We start from the raw sequence: 20,980 nt of genomic DNA, 5'->3' as shown, positions 1-20,980 counted from the left end.
TTAAAGTCAAATATTAAAAGATGTAGGCATGACTGCTTAGTTTCAGACACATAATGAGGAAGACAGATTAAAAATGGCACAAATTTCATCCATTTTCCAAAACACAACGATCTTAATTTCGCTTCCAGGCTCAGATTTATGCAACCATGTCGAGAATGTTCGTGTACGTTACATGGGCAACCATTGCATTAGCATAGACTTTGCACGTAAAACGGTCGTCTATTATGGAAAATAAAAATGAATGTGAGTCTAGCACAGCAACGCTAACGCCAGCACCAAACTTGAAATGACAAAGATGATAATCCCTAGGGGCTAGTGTTAGCCAATGGGAAAAAAGCATGTAAATTGCCAACACTAACAGCGGAGCGCGGTTCAGCAGACGACATTCAACACCAACCCAGCACCAGCAACTGGAAATACGTCATAATTTAGAGGTCAACCCCCCAACCCCGACTGATTTCAAGTTTGGTTTTATCACGAGTGCTAGTGCTGAGATAGCACTAGGCACTAGCACCGAACTTGAAATCACCCATTGTAATAGTTGGGGAGACTACATGACCTTTGACCCATGACCCCTGAATTCCCTAGATGATCCCTGCCAGTTAGTACATGCATATGTACTAAAGTTCCATGAAGATAGTTCGAAATATTTGTGAGATATGGAGAAAATAAGTGAAATTTGTACATACATGTAATTATTTTAATTATGTATTGTATTTAAAGTCGGACGAGTTGATGACATTGCCACACAAGCCTCCCATTTAAATAGTACTTTATTGCAAGATGTATCATTATTCTGTGAAAGTTAGAAACTATTCTTTTTTTGGTCCACTTTCACTAGGATTTCTACAATTCTGCTGATTAGATTTTGATCCAGTTATTAAATGCCAACTGGAATGTTCAGAGTGGTAATGCCCTGCAAGTAGTTTGTTGTTTTTTTTTTAATTCAGGCCACAACATTATCCACTCTGTATTTTTATTGTTTATTTGTCCGGTTACTGTAAAAGTGGATATTTTCGCGCGACTAATTTTTCGCTCTTGGCCGGGTCAGAAGAGTTTCGCGTGTTTTTAATTCCGCGGAATCTAGACATCACGCACAGGAACATATGGCAAGCAAAAATATTCACGAGATTTTATTTTCGCGCTAGTTTCTGGTTGCGCGAAATGCGCGAAAATTTCAACACCGCGAAAATTTCCACTTTTACAGTATAACGAAATTTTGATAGGACGAAAGAAAATTGCTGATTTCGAGGACTTCGTTATAACGCGAGTCCACTGTATCAAGAATGTTTGCATCCTCAAATCAAGAATTGGAAATTTTGGGCAGAAACATATGATTCTATCTGACACTTTTGACTTTCAGTTCTGTCATATTTACAATATATCTATTGTACAATCAAAGGATCAGTAATAATTTCTTGAACAGGCACCCACTCCTCTCTATCAAAGCATCAACAAAATACAGAGCATTCCATGTTTATGTCAAGGAAGACATTTTATACGTAACTGTTCATGCATAACTGCATTATGTTATACTGTAAAACCAGAAATACTTGCAGCATAAAATTTTTGCAAATTGGAGCCGACAGCCTTTTTCGCGGCATGACATTTCTGTCAATTGCCACTGGCATTGTGCAAATAGTGTAGACAAGAACATTCACATAAATTTTAATTTACATTATGTGGCGAATCTTGGCTCTCACAAAATTTGCGAAATTGAAAAGCATGCGAAAATTTCTGGCTTTACAATATACCCTCTTTCAGTATATGTAGAATCACTGGCTATTATATAGCTTCTTTTGTTTGTTTTCAGTTTGACTTGTGTGGACTATACAGTGATTGAACATAGTCAATCGTGAAATTAGGTTAAGAAGCAATATTTACATATAATTGTACATCTTACATCTTCATTAAAATGCACTTCGGGGTGACAGATTTTCAGCAAAGAAAAAAAAATTGTCAATACTCAATGAAACAAAATTATGCCAACTTTTCATTCAGTGAATTTCAACACCCACATTCCAACAAAGGTGATGCCCATCTTAACTGCAACTACATTGTACATGTATGTACATTGATAAAATATCTATACATGAAGGTTTCAAAGATGTGTACATCTTGTACAATATTTCTATGACAAAAGTGCATAAATACAATGTAATCCATTCATTAGGTTTAACAATGAACATGTTTGAGGCAATTAGACTCTGCCACCAGAGGTTACTGAAAGCCTGCAAGTTGTTGCTTTATCAAAACTTATTATCATACCTTTATGCCACATGGCCTAGATCTTGAACTTACAAGTTTAAGAGCCATTTGACTGATATCTCTGAAGTCTTGTGCCAGTTGTAGGGCAGTAACCCGTTGAGAAGGGGATGATTTTGCTACAACATGCTTTTCCCATAGACACCTGCCCGATAATACTCGGGACTCATCCTCAAAGGGTTAATATTCCTATTGCAATTACGAAAGAAATGAACCTGATGGCTGGAAGGGACGCAAGGTGATAAAATCCTTCAACATAGAAAAGTGCCACTACTGGCCACCACTATCATTTCAGTGACAGATATACCAACTTTCTGGTTTCAGTGTACATGCCTAGTGATACAACAATGGACATCTATAGCTGGTCTTTGGTACAGCTTGCTATTTCTGATTAGGATAAATATATATCACGTCCGGTCTAAGAAATGCAAAATATTATGCCCCTTCCCTCACTCCGCTTCTTTCTTGTGTATTCACTGTAATTGCTGATGGTGTTCTTCCAGATTTATCAATACCGCCTCCTACTGCAGCTGTTATTTTCACATACAGATATTTTTGCGAATGACGAGGTCAAGGACATTTTCGCGGTTTTGACACCTTGGCTATCAAAATGCACTAATGCTTATCAGTCTGAGACATTTTAGCATGTGGTTGAATTCGGGATCCAACAGTGATTAGCAGAATTCACGAAAATTAAACCCTTGCAAAAATACATGTAACAGCTTATAGAGTAATTATGCCAAAAGAGGTACATGAAGAAACCAACAATAAAAAGTGCCATGGCACCACCATTTCACCTCTTCTGAGCTCTTAACCCGTTGAGGATGGGCTGAGTTTGCCCCAACACACATTTCCCACAGATACTTGCCTGAGTATGCTCGGCACTCATCCTCAACGGATTAATTGGCATGAGTGGCATGATGTGTAGCCAAATTACGAGGAAATGGGAAGCACTGAAGATGGATGCAGCCACATATAATGCACATGTAGAGACACACCCATCTCCTTCTTCGGTTCAGGATGGTGACAGAAAACTGTCAACTTCGATGAAAATTCAAGGGCTGCTGGATGCATGGTGCGAGTCTGGACGGAATTTCTGCAGCCATCTTGCAGGATAGTACACTGCATATCACTTTGCATAATAAGTTCAACAGTCGGACAGCGCTTGTTGGGCGTGTGGGTCGCAAACTCATCGCGTGATGAGCTGATGTCTGCTATGTCTCGGCTATCTTGTGTATCCTGTTTATCCTGGTGATGATGTCAGCCTCCCGTTCTCTCAGCTTCAGCGCAATCTCGTCCTGGAGTGGAAGCGCAAACAGAGATTTGCAATGAACGTAATGATGCAACATACCAAGGTACACACAAAATAAAACAAGAGTTGAATGTTTCAAGAAACACACCAAACAAATGCCAAATCACATTATTTGTACCATTATTGGTCTGTTCATGTATTAGTAATGAGGAAGGTTTGCAACTCATCATCAATAAAGAGCAACTCGTCAGATAAGTATTTCTGTGTGGCATCACCAAGGCCAGATATCATAATGTTATCAATTAAATGAAAACATCAATACAGGCATTGCGTGATAGATAATTTACTTAAAGAACACAAGATCACTTTAACTGCATTTGTAGAAAAATATGAAGAGTGTGAATGCAAAAACAGATTAATGCCGATTTTAATTTTTTTTTTTTTAGGACATCATCAAATAAGGAAAAATGAAATTGTTTCAATGATACTGCACTAATCACATACCATAAAATGTTTTTGAAGATATCATCTAAATCATCACATACTGTAAAAGTTAATATTTTCGCGTGACAGATTTTTTTGCATTCAGCCGGGTGAGAAGAGTTTGGTGTGTTTTTAATTCTGCAGAATCAAAACAGCAACAACTGGAACATATGGCAAGCAAAAATATTTGCATGCCTTATTTTCGCGCTAGTTTCTGGTTGCGCAAAATGCGCGAAAATTTTAACACTGCTAAAAATTTCCACTTTTACAGTATATCAAATTTTCAATGATTTTTTTCCTTGTTTTTCAGCAGTTTCAATCTTAAATATCTGAAGCTGATAAAAGTGGATATGTACTATAAGCTTTTGCATTTAAAGTCTCCCTGTGACAAGTTATGAAGACACTTGCTTCCAGCCACTGACCTGCAGTCCAGCAAACATTTCCTTGGCCACTTTGTCGAAGACGTCCTGGACCTCTGCCACTGTCACACCCGCCAGGATATCCTTGGTGACGTCCGCATCATTCTCTGTGAGTGGAGAGATGGGGAATCAAGGGTTGTGTCATGCTACTACGTCTTCCAAGCAGAATGGCAAGGCAACACCGCACACCGCACCGACGGTCCAGGACCAGTAAAAATCACTGTCAAACCAGTAACTTTTTCAGGAATGAACCAAAACAGAATGGAAAGACTGGATACTTACTGGTCCGACAGACAGGTCGGACCAGTAGATAAAATGGGTTAGTGTGCAGCCCTGGGTAAGGAGAAACTGCAATGGAAGGAAATGTGGATTCACAGGAGTTGCTTTTATACATCTGATTGGGCAACTAACATTAAAAATGGATTGTTATGTTTCCTTTTATTGTGAACCATCAAAATTTCAAATTTAAAGATTTAGTGACCTGAATGGGCCACCAGAAAAAAAGTTTGGTATTGAGCCCTGCTTTAATCAAACATCACGATCCTCTAGGATTGAGTGATTGAGATGGAGAAGAGTGCAAACCTTGGGCACTGTCCCCGCTACCATCTCCTGTCTGTGGTTCCGTCTCCTCTGGCTTGTCACCGGCTGTTTCCTTCTCTTCCTCCTCCGTGGGCACCGGTGGGGCCAGGTGCTTGATGAAGACCGCTTCTTCCAAGCCCTCGTCCAGCGGGGGTGGATAGGGCATGCTGGCCGGTGGGAGTACCTCAACACACAGCTATGGGAGAGAGGGAGAGAGAAAGATGAATACAAAGATTTAGAATGAGATGGAGACAGACACACAAAGGCAGAGATATGAATAGAGACACAGACATACATACAAACGGCACAACTCTTTCTGTAAGCATACAGTGCAAACAGTAAAGTTGGATTGATACATACAATTTTAGAGCACATTCTACTTTGCCATACTGTACTCTATCAAAATCTGGCTAGTAGCTGCCCAAGAAATATAAAGATACATAATTGTATTTCCTTTATCCCTCAACAATCATATCAACGTGTATGCGTAACATAGTCTCCAAACAGTTAAACGGTGCATATAGCATGTAGTTGCACAAATCTGCACTGAAATATGTTCTTGATATTTAGACAGATATGAGAGTACATTCAACCTCGTCTAAGTGGAATCTTTTTGGACTAAAGAAATAGGTTCAACTTAGAGAAAATTGAAAATTTCATGAGGAATTAAAAACAAAAGAATATAAAGAGGACTTGAAAAGACCTTCAACTTTTAGTTGATTATTCGACTTATGCAAGGTCAACTTAAATAAGGTTGACTGTACATTGACTTACATCTGTGCACACAATCTGCTCTTCCCTCTCCACATGATGGAGGAAGTAATAGAGGGAGTAGTGTTGAAAGAGCCTGGGAGATGAGAAAAAGAGAAATGATGATGTCACGATCACTGGCTTGTTACAGAGATGTGACGATGCATAACGTGTTTCATCAGACAAGACACGCAATGGATAGATTCTCTTCTGTGTTTCCTGACATTCTATGAGCACACAAACATGTTTTTCAATGGTTGGACAATATTTTGCGATGACATGTGATACATACTCAGCTATGGTATCTGGGATGATCATGTGATTTCATTTTTCCTTTTTGATTTGCCATAACCTAAAGTGAGCTGTTGTAGAAAAACTTTCATGAGGCTTAAAAAAACCCCAAACAAACAAACAAACAAACAAACAAACAAACAAACTACAGTGCTACAAATACATTGGTAAATTACTTACGGGGGGTGGGGGAGGAAGTGAAAAGCAGCTTGACAAAGTAACACAAGTCAGTTTTGAGTATACATGCAATGCCTTCTATTAAAATACATGGAATTAAACCTCCATTCTTTACAATAACCCTTTTTTTTTAAATCAATGTGCATGTTTGAATCATATCTTTTGTTTAATGCTGTTTTGTTGTTTTTATTGCAAGAGTATGGCCCGTATTCTACTGTAGACCAAGGTTTAAACCCATTTTAGACTCACCTGTGGTTTAGCTAGACCCGAGGTTTAATTTTGTATTCTGCTAGCGAGGTTTAGTTAAACCCAAGTCTATTTCGGGTTTAAATTAAACCCGAAATAGTCTTTGGTCAAGCCACCATGGTGCCCTCTATGGAAGAAGAAATTCTCCCTCTCTGAGTACTTTTCTCTCCACAAATCCACTTAAATTTATTATTGGCAGTGTATCAGCCACATGAGCGTGAATTTCTAGGATTTTGAATAGTTTTTACGGGTATTTATGTCGAATAAGGGCATGCTGTATTTTTGCTTGCGACGACTCGTGAAGCACTGTACATTACTGTACAGTTTGTGTACGTGTGCGACGCACATCACAGGATACATGATAAGCGTATAGCGTAGCGCTATTATATTCCTGGCTAGCTGGCTTTGAATGCTCAGTACCAGCAGAGCCATCGCGCCGCGCCGGCCGGCGGCACGGTTGCTGTGTGCGCTGGATGGGACATGGCTTTTTATGACGATTGAATCGTGAGTTCGGAATGGATTGGCGATTGATCAAACCAGGACTTTGAGGTAGGAAATTGAATAAAAGCTTTTCTCTTAAGATTGTCAGTTTATAAAAATGGAAACCATTCTAAAATTTAGAAATAGATCTAGGCCTATATCAACCCTGTCTCGATATTATTATTAGAAGTAACGTTAGATTTTACCTACCGTACCACACTAACCTAACTTTTAATAGATCTAACGTTAGTCCTAACGTTACAATAATGTACTCTAGCTATTCGAATAGGTTCTACTAACGTTAGTAGGACTCTACTCCTAGTCCTAACATTAGTCCTACGATCTAGGTTCTCGATCTAGTCTATTTATGTCAAATCGACCTCGGGCTCTACCCTCTAGTCCTACATTGAGTTCTTGGTCTAGTCTTCAGGTTATTTTCATCGTAAAGTCTAGACTAACGTATACTTATTAGTACAGGGAGTACTAGGACTAGTATTTCTAACATTAAAGGGATCAAACAGTTTTGGTTCAGACCTAATATCAAGTTTTTAACATTTTTTGGTGAGATAATGAGAAACCTCCCATGAAATATGAAAGAGCATGTAATTCTATGAGGAATTCAACATTTATTTGATGAAAATTGGTTTTGAAATGGCTGAGATATCCAAAAAAGAGCAATTCTTATAAAGTGTGGGACCCACACTTTATTACGATCGTTTTGTTTTACTTTGTTTTTGGATGTTTCAGTAATTCCAAACCCGATTTTCATCAAATAAACTTTGAATTCCTCTTAAAATGGTATGTTCTGTACTATATCATAAGTATTTTCTTGGTATCTCGCAAAAAGTTGAAAGCCCAATTCTCATCTCCACCAATACTGTACCATCCCTTTAAGATCTCGAGTCTCTTCTAAGTGTACAAGTACTTTTTCTAGATTTAGTACGTTAAAAAAAAAAGTAGTCTTTTAGGCGTATCTCGTGTGTACACGCGTGTGGCCGGCAAGCTAGCTGCAGGCAGCTGCTTATGCTGCTGTATCCAGCCAGCCACTCGTTTTGTGCCATTGGCATTGATCTGTGTGCTGGTACCTTTACCAGTCATTGTAATACTAATACATAGACTCGATTTAAACTCGAAATAAACCTCATCCTGGGTAGGTTTAATTTAAACCCTATTTAGACCACAGCTGGACTTAGCAGAATACCAATTAAACCTGGGTTTAAACCTGGGTCTAAACTGGTGGTTTAAACCCAGGTTTAAACCTCAAAAACCCACTTTAGACCCAGGCGTGGGTTTAAACTCGGGTCTAAGTTTTTAGCAGAATACGGGCCTATGAGTCCTTATACCTCAAACTTTACCCAAAAAAAAAAAAAGATTAAACAAGCAAACAAGCATGTAGTCCTCTTCTTATTGTCATGTCAAAGAGTGATTTAGTTTAGCCTTACGTGCTCTCCAGGTAGTCCCCAATGAGCTTGGCCTGTTTGACGTTCAGGAAGTCCAGTCCCCCATTGGTCTCGCTGGACTCTGTGCCAATCCCAACCAGCATGTTCCGGAATGCTTCCAAGTTCTGTGATGCTGACAGGTTGTCTGTCCAAAGTGGCAAAGGGTAAGTGAAAATGATACATTGGTCTGCATGCAGCCACCAAAGGAATCTCTATAATCACTTCAGATATACTCAGCAATCACTTGCATTTCTTGCATGCCAGCAATAAAATCATTTTCATCTTTGCTAGATTACAAAGATATCTTATCTTATTAAGATAAGAATAAACTTTATTTCTTGCATTCATTGCAACTGCACTAACATGTTCTTGGTAAGTTTATAGGACAGTATAAGTTTACAGAATATTCTGAAGTTGAGAGTAATTTGAGGCTTGCTAAATGAGTAACAACTACATTGGTATCACACATGAATCTTACATGATGGTTTCAATTCTGATGCTCAATTCCAGGACAGTATAGCAAAACTCCAAAGCAAATGAAAACTATACAGTAGAACTAGTGTGAAACTGCATTCATACTGCTATACAACCATTATAAGGTTGAATGAACGACGACACTACAATTCTGACCTTTGACATTTGACATGAGTGTGTGAACCACTGTGAAGAAGCCTGATGTTTGTTGTGCATCAAAACCCTCTTCCTTGGCCCACCAGAAGGCTGACACATAGTAGTCGAGGAGGGTGGCTTCCTTGAGGTCAATGGCATAGTTGGTCAGCTGAAGGATTTGGGCAATTTTTCTAGTATTGTAAAAACAAGCAAAATTTATAGATGAGATGTATAATGAATATCATGAATCACATTTGGCTCAGAAGTAATCTTCCAACGGCTTTTTATCTTTGCAACTGATTGACAAATTGCCCTACATCGACGTAAATAAGCACTGAATTGATCAGTGTTTTAGTAGTAGCCATGATAAAAAATCATGGGCGTACATACTCGAGCAGGATTCGAACCTACGACCTCCTGATCACCGGACAGGCGTCATCTCCACTAGACCACCGAGCTTTCGCCCGACAGCAAGTGTTGGTTCTAATCCTTATAGCATGCAGCGGGTACTGCTTTGTTATTCAAATTCAACAAATTCTTCCGTCGAGATGTTTTCATTGCAACTGATTGACAAATTGCCCTACATCGACGTAAATAAGCACTGAATTGATCAGTGTTTTAGTAGTAGCCATGATACAAGAAAATCCTAAATGTGGTCAAGTACAAGGACTTTGTTGGTTTCGTCTAAATACTACATGTATGTGTTTAAGACACTGAAAAGCAAATATACAGTACGTGCAACTGCAAAAATGACATTTTAAATAAGTGCTCAATGAGATACAAGAGGCAAATCAAAACTTTATCATGGCTGTCTCTGTATTAAAATTAATTTCATATACCAAATCATAAAAGCTGCTTTCACAGTAAATAGAATTCATTGTGATGAGAGAGTTACATGTATTCAAACAAGCACTTGACGTTGCTTAATCACACACACAATATTTTCCTTTGCATCTAGATATAAGTAAAGGATGACATTTTCCTTCCTCAGTGACTGGTTTTTACATGTAAAAATTGCATCAAAGGAAACAGTAATATTATGCCTAGTCTGAATCTACAATATTAGTACAGCTTTGGCATCACATATTTAGGCTCCTACAAGGCTCAAGTAAAAATTCAAACAAACAAACAAACAAACAAACAAACAAACAAACAACAACAAAGAAAAGAAAAAAAAAAAGAATGAAGTACTGAAAAGTACTTGTTTTCGCATGACTAATTTTTCCTGCTTAGCCGGGTAAGAAGAGTTTTGCATGTTTTTAATTCCACAGAATCAAGACACCAAGTACAGGAACATATATGGCAAGCAAAAATATTTGTGTGCTTTTATTTTTGCACTCGTTTCTGGTTGCGCGAAATGCATGAAAATTTCAACACCGCAAAAATTTCCACTTTTATAGTAATACAGGCAGCACTGAAGATTTGAATAATTGTCAATGATTTAAAAATCAGCAGAATTTACAATGAAAAAAAAAAAAGTACCTTATGCATATTCACAATGCATGGAAAGGGGCTAAGAGCTGGTCTATACAAGCGAACATTATAAGAAATGTACTTACTTCTCAACTTCTTCAACATTTGGCAAGCCCATCAGATCCTGAACCTGTGTATTTGTCAGAACTTTCCATGCCAACGAGTCATCCTTTTCCACAGCTTTGGCCTCATCATCCTACACAGGGAAGGGAAAGTACAGTGATTACTACTTTGTACCGATGAAAACAAAAACCCATTGTAAGAGGGTTGAGTTGAGTTGAGTTGAGTTTATTTCATTTCACCCCGGGTCACTCACTTCAGCCAATGGCTGTTCTTCGGTGAGTCCGTGAAGTAAAAACCATACAATTACAAAATACAACATTTTATACATTGTATAGGAAACGTAAAAAACAAAAACAAAAAACAAGCAAACACACAAAAGCAAAACATACAAAATCATGCATATTACATAGAGAAAATGGGAATTAAGATACTGAAAAAAAAAAGCAAAAGAAAATGATTGATGCACAATGTTACAGTTCAATGCAAGCAATTACTACGTATTTATCTACCTTATTTTTAATTATAGAAAGGGATACACTTTGCTCTACATCATCTGATAAATTATTCCATAGTTTAGCGTCTCTATATGTTACACTACGTTTCTTGAAATTAGTTCTCGGGTGTGGTACATCTAGTTTCATTATTCCTTTTCTCAGTATATAAGTAGTCTGCTTTAAATGGAAATAAATTACATATAATTTGTGGCATGGTCCTATTTACAATTCTATACATTACATACAATAACTGTTTATCACTTCTTTCAATAAATGTATCTATCTATCTATCTATGTATTTTCTATCAAGAACAGATATTTGAAAGATGATGATTAAAAACAAACAAAAAAATCCTCCCATTTATATCACTCATGATATCTACAAGGGTATACAACACAAAGTAGAAGTCTACATACATTCATGTGTATTCTACACCAATGGTGACAATGTGCCACTTCATGTTTAAAAAACACTTAATTTAAAACTGATTATCACTTTAGAGTCATTTGTTTCATTTTTTTTTTTCATCCCAGGATAGTTACAGGGAGCTGCTGAAAGGGATTAATACTTCAAGGTTCAAGGCTAAAGGCATGATTACAGTGCTGGAAAGACTTATTGTGCCCCCCCCCCCTAATTCTTTATTTATTTTTTTTTTCAAATCACTCTGCTGCACTACTCTACCGTACCCGGTATACCCTTACCGTACTAGCTTACACGCAGAGGATGCATGCACTCACACTTACACTCACAGTTTCACACACATTGGCAAGTCACCCTGAAGTGGTGCAGTATAATATGGGGGGGGGGTATACCCAGTTATTGGGTGTCTGGACAGGTTCTGGGACCGGACGCGTACCGTGTAAAGTGCGTCTGGTTTGACATTATGCGCCTACGTAAACAGTTGTTTGTCAGTGAGGAGCTGTGTGTTAAATGCTTATTCAAAGTAAAATAAACAAGTCAGTACGCGAGAGTCTAAAGGTGCATGGTCCCGGTGTTTTAGTCAAATGCGTACACGGGCGCACGGCGCAAGTTTCCTATAGAGACCTACGCTATCGACTTCTCTTTGGCGCTTACGCTTTGGCCCACTTTCCCAAGTCCGAAGACGTCCGATTCAGTGTAGTCAGTGGTCCGATCACAGTTCGGCTCATGAATCGGCTGAGGGGGATGACAGCTTTAGCAAACTTCTTTTGTGATGTCACAATAACAAGCACATATGCACGCACCCTGGCATTACTACAGACTGCGCGATGCGCAAAGAAGACAACAAAGTCAATGTTACTTAGCAACACCTACGCACTTTACTCTTGATGACAGCTCAACTTCGGTAATCTTCGTATCAATACTAACGATGATCGGCAGTATCATCAACAGCGCCATCTACACTGAGTACCGGGACTAGACTTCTATGCCCCTTTAAGTGCAAGTGTCCAGACACCCAACCCCCCATCTCCTACACAAGGAAGCCATGCCACAATGCTTGATGGCGTGTCATAATACCATCACCATTATCTAGCTGTAATGAAAATTAGCACACCAGTCGCCGTTCGATTGCATGGTGTCTATACGGTACGTATTGGGGTCGCTGCTGCGGTTAGGTGTCTAATGCTTGCCACACTAACGTAAACGTTAAGCATTTTTAAGTTTTTAGCAAGACACCCACCCGCAACCGCGCCGGTAGAACTAGTCTACATTTTACAAATGTTTGAAATGTTGGAAAGGAATCGTCCGACACCTACCACAAAAGTGGGCCTACGTGATGAAGAAGTCGGTCTAGACATCTAGTCTAATCTAATTTTTCCGGTCTCTTCTTCACTTCACAGTTCTTGTTTCATAATCGTCGGACTATAACAAAACATACACTAAATAAAAGGTATGGGACTACGCGTACAACTCTCGGCGCTAGCCGCTTGTCAAAAGCAATGTGACATTGTTTGATATCAAAAGTATAAAATAACTTTTCAATTTCTTACAGTCATTGTTTTCCAGTTGACATCTTTGTATGCTTCTGGCCCTTTACCAGTTGGCTGAATGGAAATTTGAGACGTTTTTCCTTTTCCTTTTTTCGACGCCATAGTTGCTAAGCACCAGCGTCACAGTGAATTATATATTTCCTAGCTAAAGATGGCGCTCTATACAGAGATCCACATCGACTCACTCTCTCGCAATCAGTGTATGCAATCGAAGGTACTTAGTATATCATTATAATACTGTATCTCAAGAAGAGCGCTATAATAGCGCTCTTCTTGAGATAGATTATATAGTGATACCTTCGATTGCATGCTATTTTCAGTCAGTGAGGAGCGTGTGTATAATCTTCTTCTTTCTGGTGAGTTAAATACCTTCAATGAGCTGAACCCGTCACTTTCAAAGAAGGTCGGCGTTGAGCATTACTAGTACAGTAATTTGTTTTCTTTGTGACTTTAATTGGCTTGTGTTGTTACTGGCAATTAAATAGATAGATAAAAACTAATCAAGAAATGAATGCGTACAATAAAGAAAAAAATGAAAAGTATTTAATGAAGAAAACAGGCTTTGCTGTGGACACGAAATAAAAAAAATAAAGAGCTTCATTGAGCCTTTATTGTATCGATTGCATTGAATAAAAGAAAGGGGGGGGGGGGGAGAAGAGACATGCACACAGACTAACAGCGCGAAGATACATAGTCGAGAGGAAAGCGATTTAAAATTAGTCTCACCTTCTTCCGTTGCAGTTTGAGGGAAAGCTTGTCGGTGTGAGCAAACATGGAGAAAAGAATATTACCGAGTTACGCATGCAAGGAAAGTATGTTCTTCATAATTGGGTGATCAAACAATGCAAAGAAAGCAAGTTCAAGAATGCGAGCAAAGGAAGCTTTTATGTTTAGTAAATTCACCACATTGCTGAGTAAGTAATCATTCAATTCACTATAGTGCGATATATTTCTCGATAACGTTTTTTTTTTTCTTCAGCGTTATACACTTCATCCATTGAGATAACCTTGTCCCTAAATATTTATGATGCCTATATCTTAAGTGACAGTAAACAAATCTGTTAGTCACTGAGACACAATTACTATGCACGTACGATATGATAATTAATCATTATCATTTGGGTATGGTTTATTGGGCAAAATGAGTCTTGCAATATGCAAAATTAAAAGCTAAAAGAGGAAAAAAAAAACAACAACAGTCTGTTATGGTGTTAGTGGCTAGAGTAGATTACTAGTATCCTGACACTGTTACCTAAAACTATGTAAACAACATAAAACATCAGCAGTGTCATCACTAAACTGATTAATGTTGTGTGACCCAAATCATAAAATTATACTATACCCGGTGTCTTGATTTCTGTCATTCCATTATCTTCCTTAAAAACAGTCTTTTAAGACTCAATATCAACATGTTGATAAACTAGTAATGTTAAATAATATATTGGTTCTTACGAATTGCGCGCAATGTTACTTTTGTTGAGAAACAAATAATGGATATTAATTATCAGCTTGTTTCTTCAAAAAAAAAAAACTTACAAGTGAATTTAGTTCTTCTGATGATGTGGAGGCGACAGAACCACGCCGATATTTTGCGTTGCTATCCTGAAAAATAAGAAACAAAAAAGAAAAGAAAAACAAGAGAAGTAATATAAAGGGACTATGTTCGAAAGAGAATATTTTCGCAGGGAAAAGTAGACAGACGTTCTTCAAATATTGATTGCAGGCATCGAAAAACATGTCAAGTAGTTGTAAATCGATTGAGCAAACGCACGCACCCTTCGAGTGCTTGTAACTGTCACACACAAGGGCGCCGGAAGCGGGGGGGGGGGGGGGGGGGGGGCAGGGGTGGCACTTGCCCCCCCCCCCAAACAAAATGTTGGGGGGGCAAAACGAGTTTTTGCCCCCCCAAAGTGCCCCCTGTAACAAATAATTAATCACTGATTTAAAGACCAAAATGAACAATAAAGGCATATTTCTTGTCTAAATGTTGTAATTTCATAACTGAAAATGCAAAAAAAAATTTCGCCCCTTACGGGGCGAAAATTATAATACACTAACAACATACATTATTGTATCTATACACTAATAGTAACTTATGAGTAAATTTAGTGTATAGATGGTAGCCTCGTGTCCTTGAGTGTGCCCGCTGAAACATACCTTTAGTAAACCTTACATTTTTCATTTTCTTCTTTGCTTTATAGCAGTATAAGAATATGTTTTATTGTTCGAACGATGCGATCACGTTTAAGCTTTTAATGAATACATTTCAGATAAATTGCAAAGTGAAAGTGGCTCGCTCGTTCTGCCCGTACTTATAGTAAAATGAAAAGTTTTCATAAGTTATTATCATAGTCCTTCGCAGTGATTACTTTTACTATTCTTTTACTCAGAAATTTAATTTAAAATGCTCTATAAAAGCGACTTTTATAGTCTGTTTTTACAAAAAGTCCCTACCGTCGGAGGGGGTATCCCCCTCCCACACCCTCCCCCGCTCGGTCGCTTCACTCCCTCGACGAGGATCTCACACCATCACATAATATACCCCCGTATGTTAAGATCATGGTCCTTCCAACTGATTTTTTTCAATATGTTAATTCCCTAGAAATTTGCTTTTGAATGTTCTATAAACGCGACTTTTATACTCTGTTTTTACAAAAAGTCCCTACTGTGGGAGGGGGTATCCCCCCACACCCTCCCCCCCCCCGCTCGCTCGCTTCGCTCCCTCGCCAAGGATCTCGTACCATCACATTATTAATGTACTTCCGTATGTTATGATCATAGTCCTTCAAACTGATTTTTCAATATGTTAATTCCCTAGAAATTTGCTTTAAATTCTCTATAAACGCGACTTTTATACTCTGTTTTTACAAAAAGTCCCTACCGTGGGAGGGGGTATCCCCCCTCCCACACCCTCCCCCCGCTCGGTCGCTTCGCTCCCTCGCCGAGGATGTCACATCATCACATTATTATGTACTCCCGTATGTAATAATCATAGTCCTTCGCACTGATTATATTTCACTATGTTTAATTCCCTAGAAATTTGCTTTTAAATGGTCTATAAACACGACTTTTGTACCCTGTTTTACAAAAGCTCCCTACAGTGTGTGTGTGTGTGTGTGTGTGTGGGGGGGGGGGGGTATCCCCCTTTCCACCCCCACCCCACCCCCCCCCCCCGCTCACTCGCTTCGCTCCCGCGCCGAGGATCTCACATCGTCACAATGTGCCCCCGCTGAGATTTTGCCCCCCCAAAACCAGAAGTGTTCCGGCGCGCTTGGTCACACAGCCCGAACTCCGACAGACGTGTGACGTATCATAGTGCTTAATGTGCTACAATGTATATTCTGTCACATTAAATCCGATAAATGGCCTAAGTTGCTCACGAATCAATCCCTGGCACATCTCTTGTGCATTGTGTCAGGACGTCAGCATAATTCATATCTGTTCCGAGGTGCTCCACTTTGCAATTTCCGTTGTCAATATCGTACATTTTACTAGGCAGATTATATGTCTTTACACTTTTTGCCTACAGAAATTGTATTGTCAAACAACTTCCTTCTGTTAAGTTATTTTATCATTAACTTATGAACAATTTACATTTCGCCCTCTCTAAAGCACGTGTTTTGAGTTGTGAGATAATTAGGTCTGAGCTTCATTTTCTTTGAGTGTGTTTTCAGCAGTACTATAATTTGTCTCAGGTAAAGTTCATAGGTCCAATCAGAGGATTAAGTCACCAATTTTTCGCTTCGTGATTAATCGCGTATATTTCCTTATATTTCCTTAGATATTGATACTTTTTGTGAACTTGTATAAAACTGGAATTGACTTTGACAAGTGTGAATAAATGACAGGCAGTCAAATGGTGATGACGTAAATATAGGCAGTTATGGCTCGGCCCGAGGTCATGCTTATCGAAAGAGTTGGTGTCAATAACTAAACGGATTAATACCAAAAACACATGTACTATGAATAATGCATTATGCTATATTATAGCATCTTCCAAATACATCTTTTCAGAAGTGAAGGAGGGGGGGGGGGGGATCACTCAACATTTTCTTTACCATCCTCTCTTTCCCTTTGCACATAACCACATTCTGAAAGCAGCTGCAAAATACGGTCACTTGAAATAGCCTATATGTATATACATACATACGTGTACATGCATAGATATTGGTGTATGTCTTCATTGTGTTGAACAAATATGCACATAATATTAGACATAAAGTATACAATAAATACAGAAAGGGGGAGAAGGAGGGGGTATAGGGGGAGGGGAGGGGAGGGGAGGTGAGAGAGAGAGAGAGTTGGTTAAAAAACACATGTACAATCCTCTACAATGCAATTGACTTCTGGACCTCGTACTTCCACAAAATACGGTGATCGTGCTTTTTCTACCATTGCCCCCTCTCTCTGGAATTCTCTACCTGCCTATATACATCAAGCTACTTCCGTTAATCAGTTTAAGACTGCTGAAGACTTACCTTTTTAGTAGATAGTCCTTTGGAATGGTCCAGTTGTGGGTCGGTCGATGGAGGTGCACACTGATTTTGATTTTCAGTACTTATCGCATTTATACACTGTATTTATTTATTTATTTTATTTATTTTTTAATTTTTTAATTTTTTATTTTTTGCATTTTTGTATTTGTATTTTGGTATTTTTGTATTATTTTGGTCTAAATATTAATTGTCCGGTAAACTGTGCGCTTAGAAACATCTGTATTAAGCGCCTTATAAATGTATTGTATCATTATTATTATTATCATTATTATTATTATTATTATTATTATTATTATTATTATTATTATTATTATTATTATTATTATTATTATTATTATTATCATTATTATCATTATTATTAATATACTGATTCTATGCATCTGGACATTGCGGAGGTCTTTTTCTTGGTTCCATTGCTCCCATGAAATATCTACACGCTAAGCCGAACATGAATTCTATCCAAAAAACATAACCCTAGCCCTAATCCTAATCCCCATATCAAACTAAAGTTAACACTCCATCCACAACCCTAAACATATAAGGGGTGCACGTCACGAGACCGACACCCACGAGTCATACAGCCCACGAGTCATATAGAGCCACAAGTCATACAGCCCATGAGTTATACAGCTCACGAGTCATACAGCCCATGAGTTCGACACTAAGCTAACAAGGCCCACGAGACCGACACATTAAGCCCCGTGTTGTATCTGTCGAACTCGTGGGCTGTTTTTACCTAGTGTCGAACTCATGGGCTTTATTTGCCTAGTGTCGAACTCATGGGCTGTATGACTCGTGAGCTGTATGACTCATGGACCTCTTTTCAATATCGAACTAGTGCACGGGCTGTATGACTCGTGGGTGTCGGTCTTGTAGGATGACCCCAACCTAAGTCCTGGGAAAAATAAGACCGGAGCAATATTGTCGGGGGAAAAAATGTCGTGTCGTCCTTTTTCTTACCTGTTTCCCTGTGTTCCCTAGGCTTGCCATAGACATCCGTCGATTAACACTCCGCCGCCGATCGCCCATGGTGGTCCCTTGAGCTTTGAGATGGATGAAGAATTATTTACTTGAAAGAAATGTATTGTGTCTTAGTCAATCTTGCTCTTTTTTCTTCGTATTCTATACAGTGTTGCTATCATGTACGCTGTTTTACATGGCCTTGTGCTTCATTATATCTTGACAATGAAACATATACAACGTGATCGAGACTCACACGGTTTGGATTTAAATCTGTGAATAGTTGTGGTGGATTTTATGTAATATAAGTATCGAAAGGACATAAAAAACAAATTTGAATTAACTTTTGAATCAACTGTTATCCTTTCGCTATATTCAATAGCTATGCAGATCATTCCTCATTATGTATAACAACAGTTATTACACAATGAATGACTATTTGTATATGATTTATACTCGGAAGGCTGGTGAATATTTCCGAGATGAAAGTCATACATGAAGGAAATAATCTGTAGGGTCCTACAAGACGCTTGAAGCATGGAAGAAACTGGGAGAAAGAGAGGAGAGAGAGAGAAAAAAAAACAACAACAACGTAACGTGATCTAACATGACTAAGAAACACAAACACTTAACCCAATCTTACGGGTAAAAGTTATATATGTTTTTTTTTTTCTTTATCGCTCAATTCATTTTCCCTCAAAACTCGAGGAAAAAACCAACGAAGTCGCCTTGCACATCGTAAGCATGTACAAATTTGCCAAGATAAGCAGAAAGGTAGTGGGTATCCAAAACCTCATCCGAATGTCAGGAGAAAAAAAAAATCAAGTTTCTTTTGGGATGTATACACAACTGCGATTACAATTTTGTAAGAGAAACCGGAAAAGGTGATTCTGCCACTTTTCAAGTCCACCACTGAAAGCCCGGGAGAATTTTGTCCATCAGGCAGGGAGATTTGTCGGCACTCCTTTTGTTGATCATATCCCCTACTGTTCACTGGAACAGAGATCTCGTGCACTTTTGTGGTACTCTCACACTTTTATGGTACTTCGCATCATTTGGAACAATGTCTGTTTCTCCTCTGCCGACACCAAACACCAAAGCGGTCTTCAGTGCAACGCGGAACCATGCCTATATAGTAACGCCTTGTTTATATGTTTTCATGAATAGATTAGAAGCTTTTTATAATATTATTGCCGATGTTTTGGTGCATCACTACAAGTCAAACTATACCGTAAATAAAAGCTTATCTCTAGTTTGAAAAAAAAAACATGAACGAAGGATGCAACATGTCATAAAAGACTGACATGACTATTATTCTCGAAAGGAGACCGTGAACAGCGTTTATCAACGTTTATCCTCTCATCGTGTGACCGAGGAAGCGCTGAACAGCTGAACGCCATTATAACCATTCAGTAAACAGTTAAACTTCAGTTATGATAACTGTTAATGACCACACCATTACCTTACATAATATACACAAACGTAATGCGAGAAGATACATTAGAAGTCGGCGTCATTTTTTCTTCACAGCTAAATTTTTGATGTTGCATGGAATGATACGCGAATAATGTGCAGCATAGTTCAAAACAGCACAGTTAAACAATGCTGAGACGGTTCATTCCTCCACTCAAAGTATTATGTAACATTTCTCTGTATAATAATGTATGTTTTGTGAGGAAAGCAGCAATAACGTTATTAATTCTATAAAATTATACACATCATAAGTTGACACAATAGCACCAACGCCTTTGAAATCCCAGAAAAGACTGTTGAGCTGATATCGGCCTCATGCAGTTTTTGAGTTGACTTTGAAGTCACTTTTTGAGATCAGATTTATGCAATGCATTTAGCATACGATAGCAAGGAAATTGAGGTTGACGAATGCCTGCCATCGATGCTATGGTATCATCAGGTTGGTGTCATTGCCTATATGCAGTTTTTCCTGTTCCAGTGAATCTATAAAATCAAGTGATATTAGAGAAGCCTTTATTAGGATAAAGAAGTGGAATGATACTACATGTATCGCCTGGAGCAGGTATTTCTCTCCCTTTTTTCAAAATAAGGGATGTTTCAGGATTTGGAAACATAATGATTATCTCATGGAATATTTCATAGAACAGGCAGCTCAACATAGTATGCTCGCAATACGTATAGCATCAGCAAAAATGACGCACTTCGACCTGTTTCTAAAAGCACGTTTGCTTTTTGAATCCGCAATCTTTGAGACCATTATCTTAAACACTAGACAAACATGATGTGTACACTGAAAGATTTCTAGTTATAGCGCCATTACAGACACTACATACATACACCATACTCTGCGTATACGTACATGTTATATTGTAGACATTACATTCCGAGACAAGGTATACTAGTAATAGATAGATAGGTAAACAGTCGGACAGATATCATGGCACTACAAGTATGCTTACTGATGTCGGCAAAAAGAAAAAAAAAATGTTCTGATCAGCCGCTGATCCGTAGCAAAGCAGGATACCATCACTTAATGGTGAAGGCTAACCTTTGGGCTGAC

At 38.5% G+C, this 20,980-nt stretch overlaps 1 protein-coding gene across 1 annotated transcript; it reads right to left on the bottom strand.

The window, feature by feature from the left end:
* Positions 1-695: 695 nt before the first annotated feature.
* LOC140241512 (ciliary-associated calcium-binding coiled-coil protein 1-like) lies at positions 696-13,127 on the bottom strand. The gene is made up of 8 exons (XM_072321245.1): positions 12,992-13,127; positions 10,550-10,659; positions 9,012-9,181; positions 8,385-8,526; positions 5,773-5,845; positions 5,002-5,194; positions 4,423-4,526; positions 696-3,563 (listed from the first exon to the last, which is right to left on the bottom strand). Exons 1-8 carry the CDS (start codon positions 13,091-13,093, stop codon positions 3,480-3,482), a joined length of 978 nt encoding a protein of 325 aa, XP_072177346.1. The 5' UTR covers positions 13,094-13,127; the 3' UTR covers positions 696-3,479.
* Positions 13,128-20,980: the final 7,853 nt, after the last annotated feature.

This window comes from Diadema setosum, chromosome 18 (assembly GCF_964275005.1).
Source record: "Diadema setosum chromosome 18, eeDiaSeto1, whole genome shotgun sequence".
Lineage (NCBI taxonomy): Eukaryota > Metazoa > Echinodermata > Echinoidea > Diadematoida > Diadematidae > Diadema > Diadema setosum.
The sequence above is the reverse complement of the archived record's forward strand: the minus strand, read 5'-3'. Positions and strand labels throughout refer to the sequence as shown.

Coding starts and splice junctions, on each gene's coding strand:
- LOC140241512 (XM_072321245.1), bottom strand. CDS start 13,093: ATGGCGTCGAAAAAAGGAAAAGGAAAAACGTCTCAAATTTCCATTCAG. Junction 9,182..10,549: donor AATGTTGAAGAAGTTGAGAA/GTAAGTACATTT, acceptor TTACAATACTAG/AAAAATTGCCCAAATCCTTC. Junction 5,846..8,384: donor GGGGACTACCTGGAGAGCAC/GTAAGGCTAAAC, acceptor CTCATCTCCCAG/GCTCTTTCAACACTACTCCC.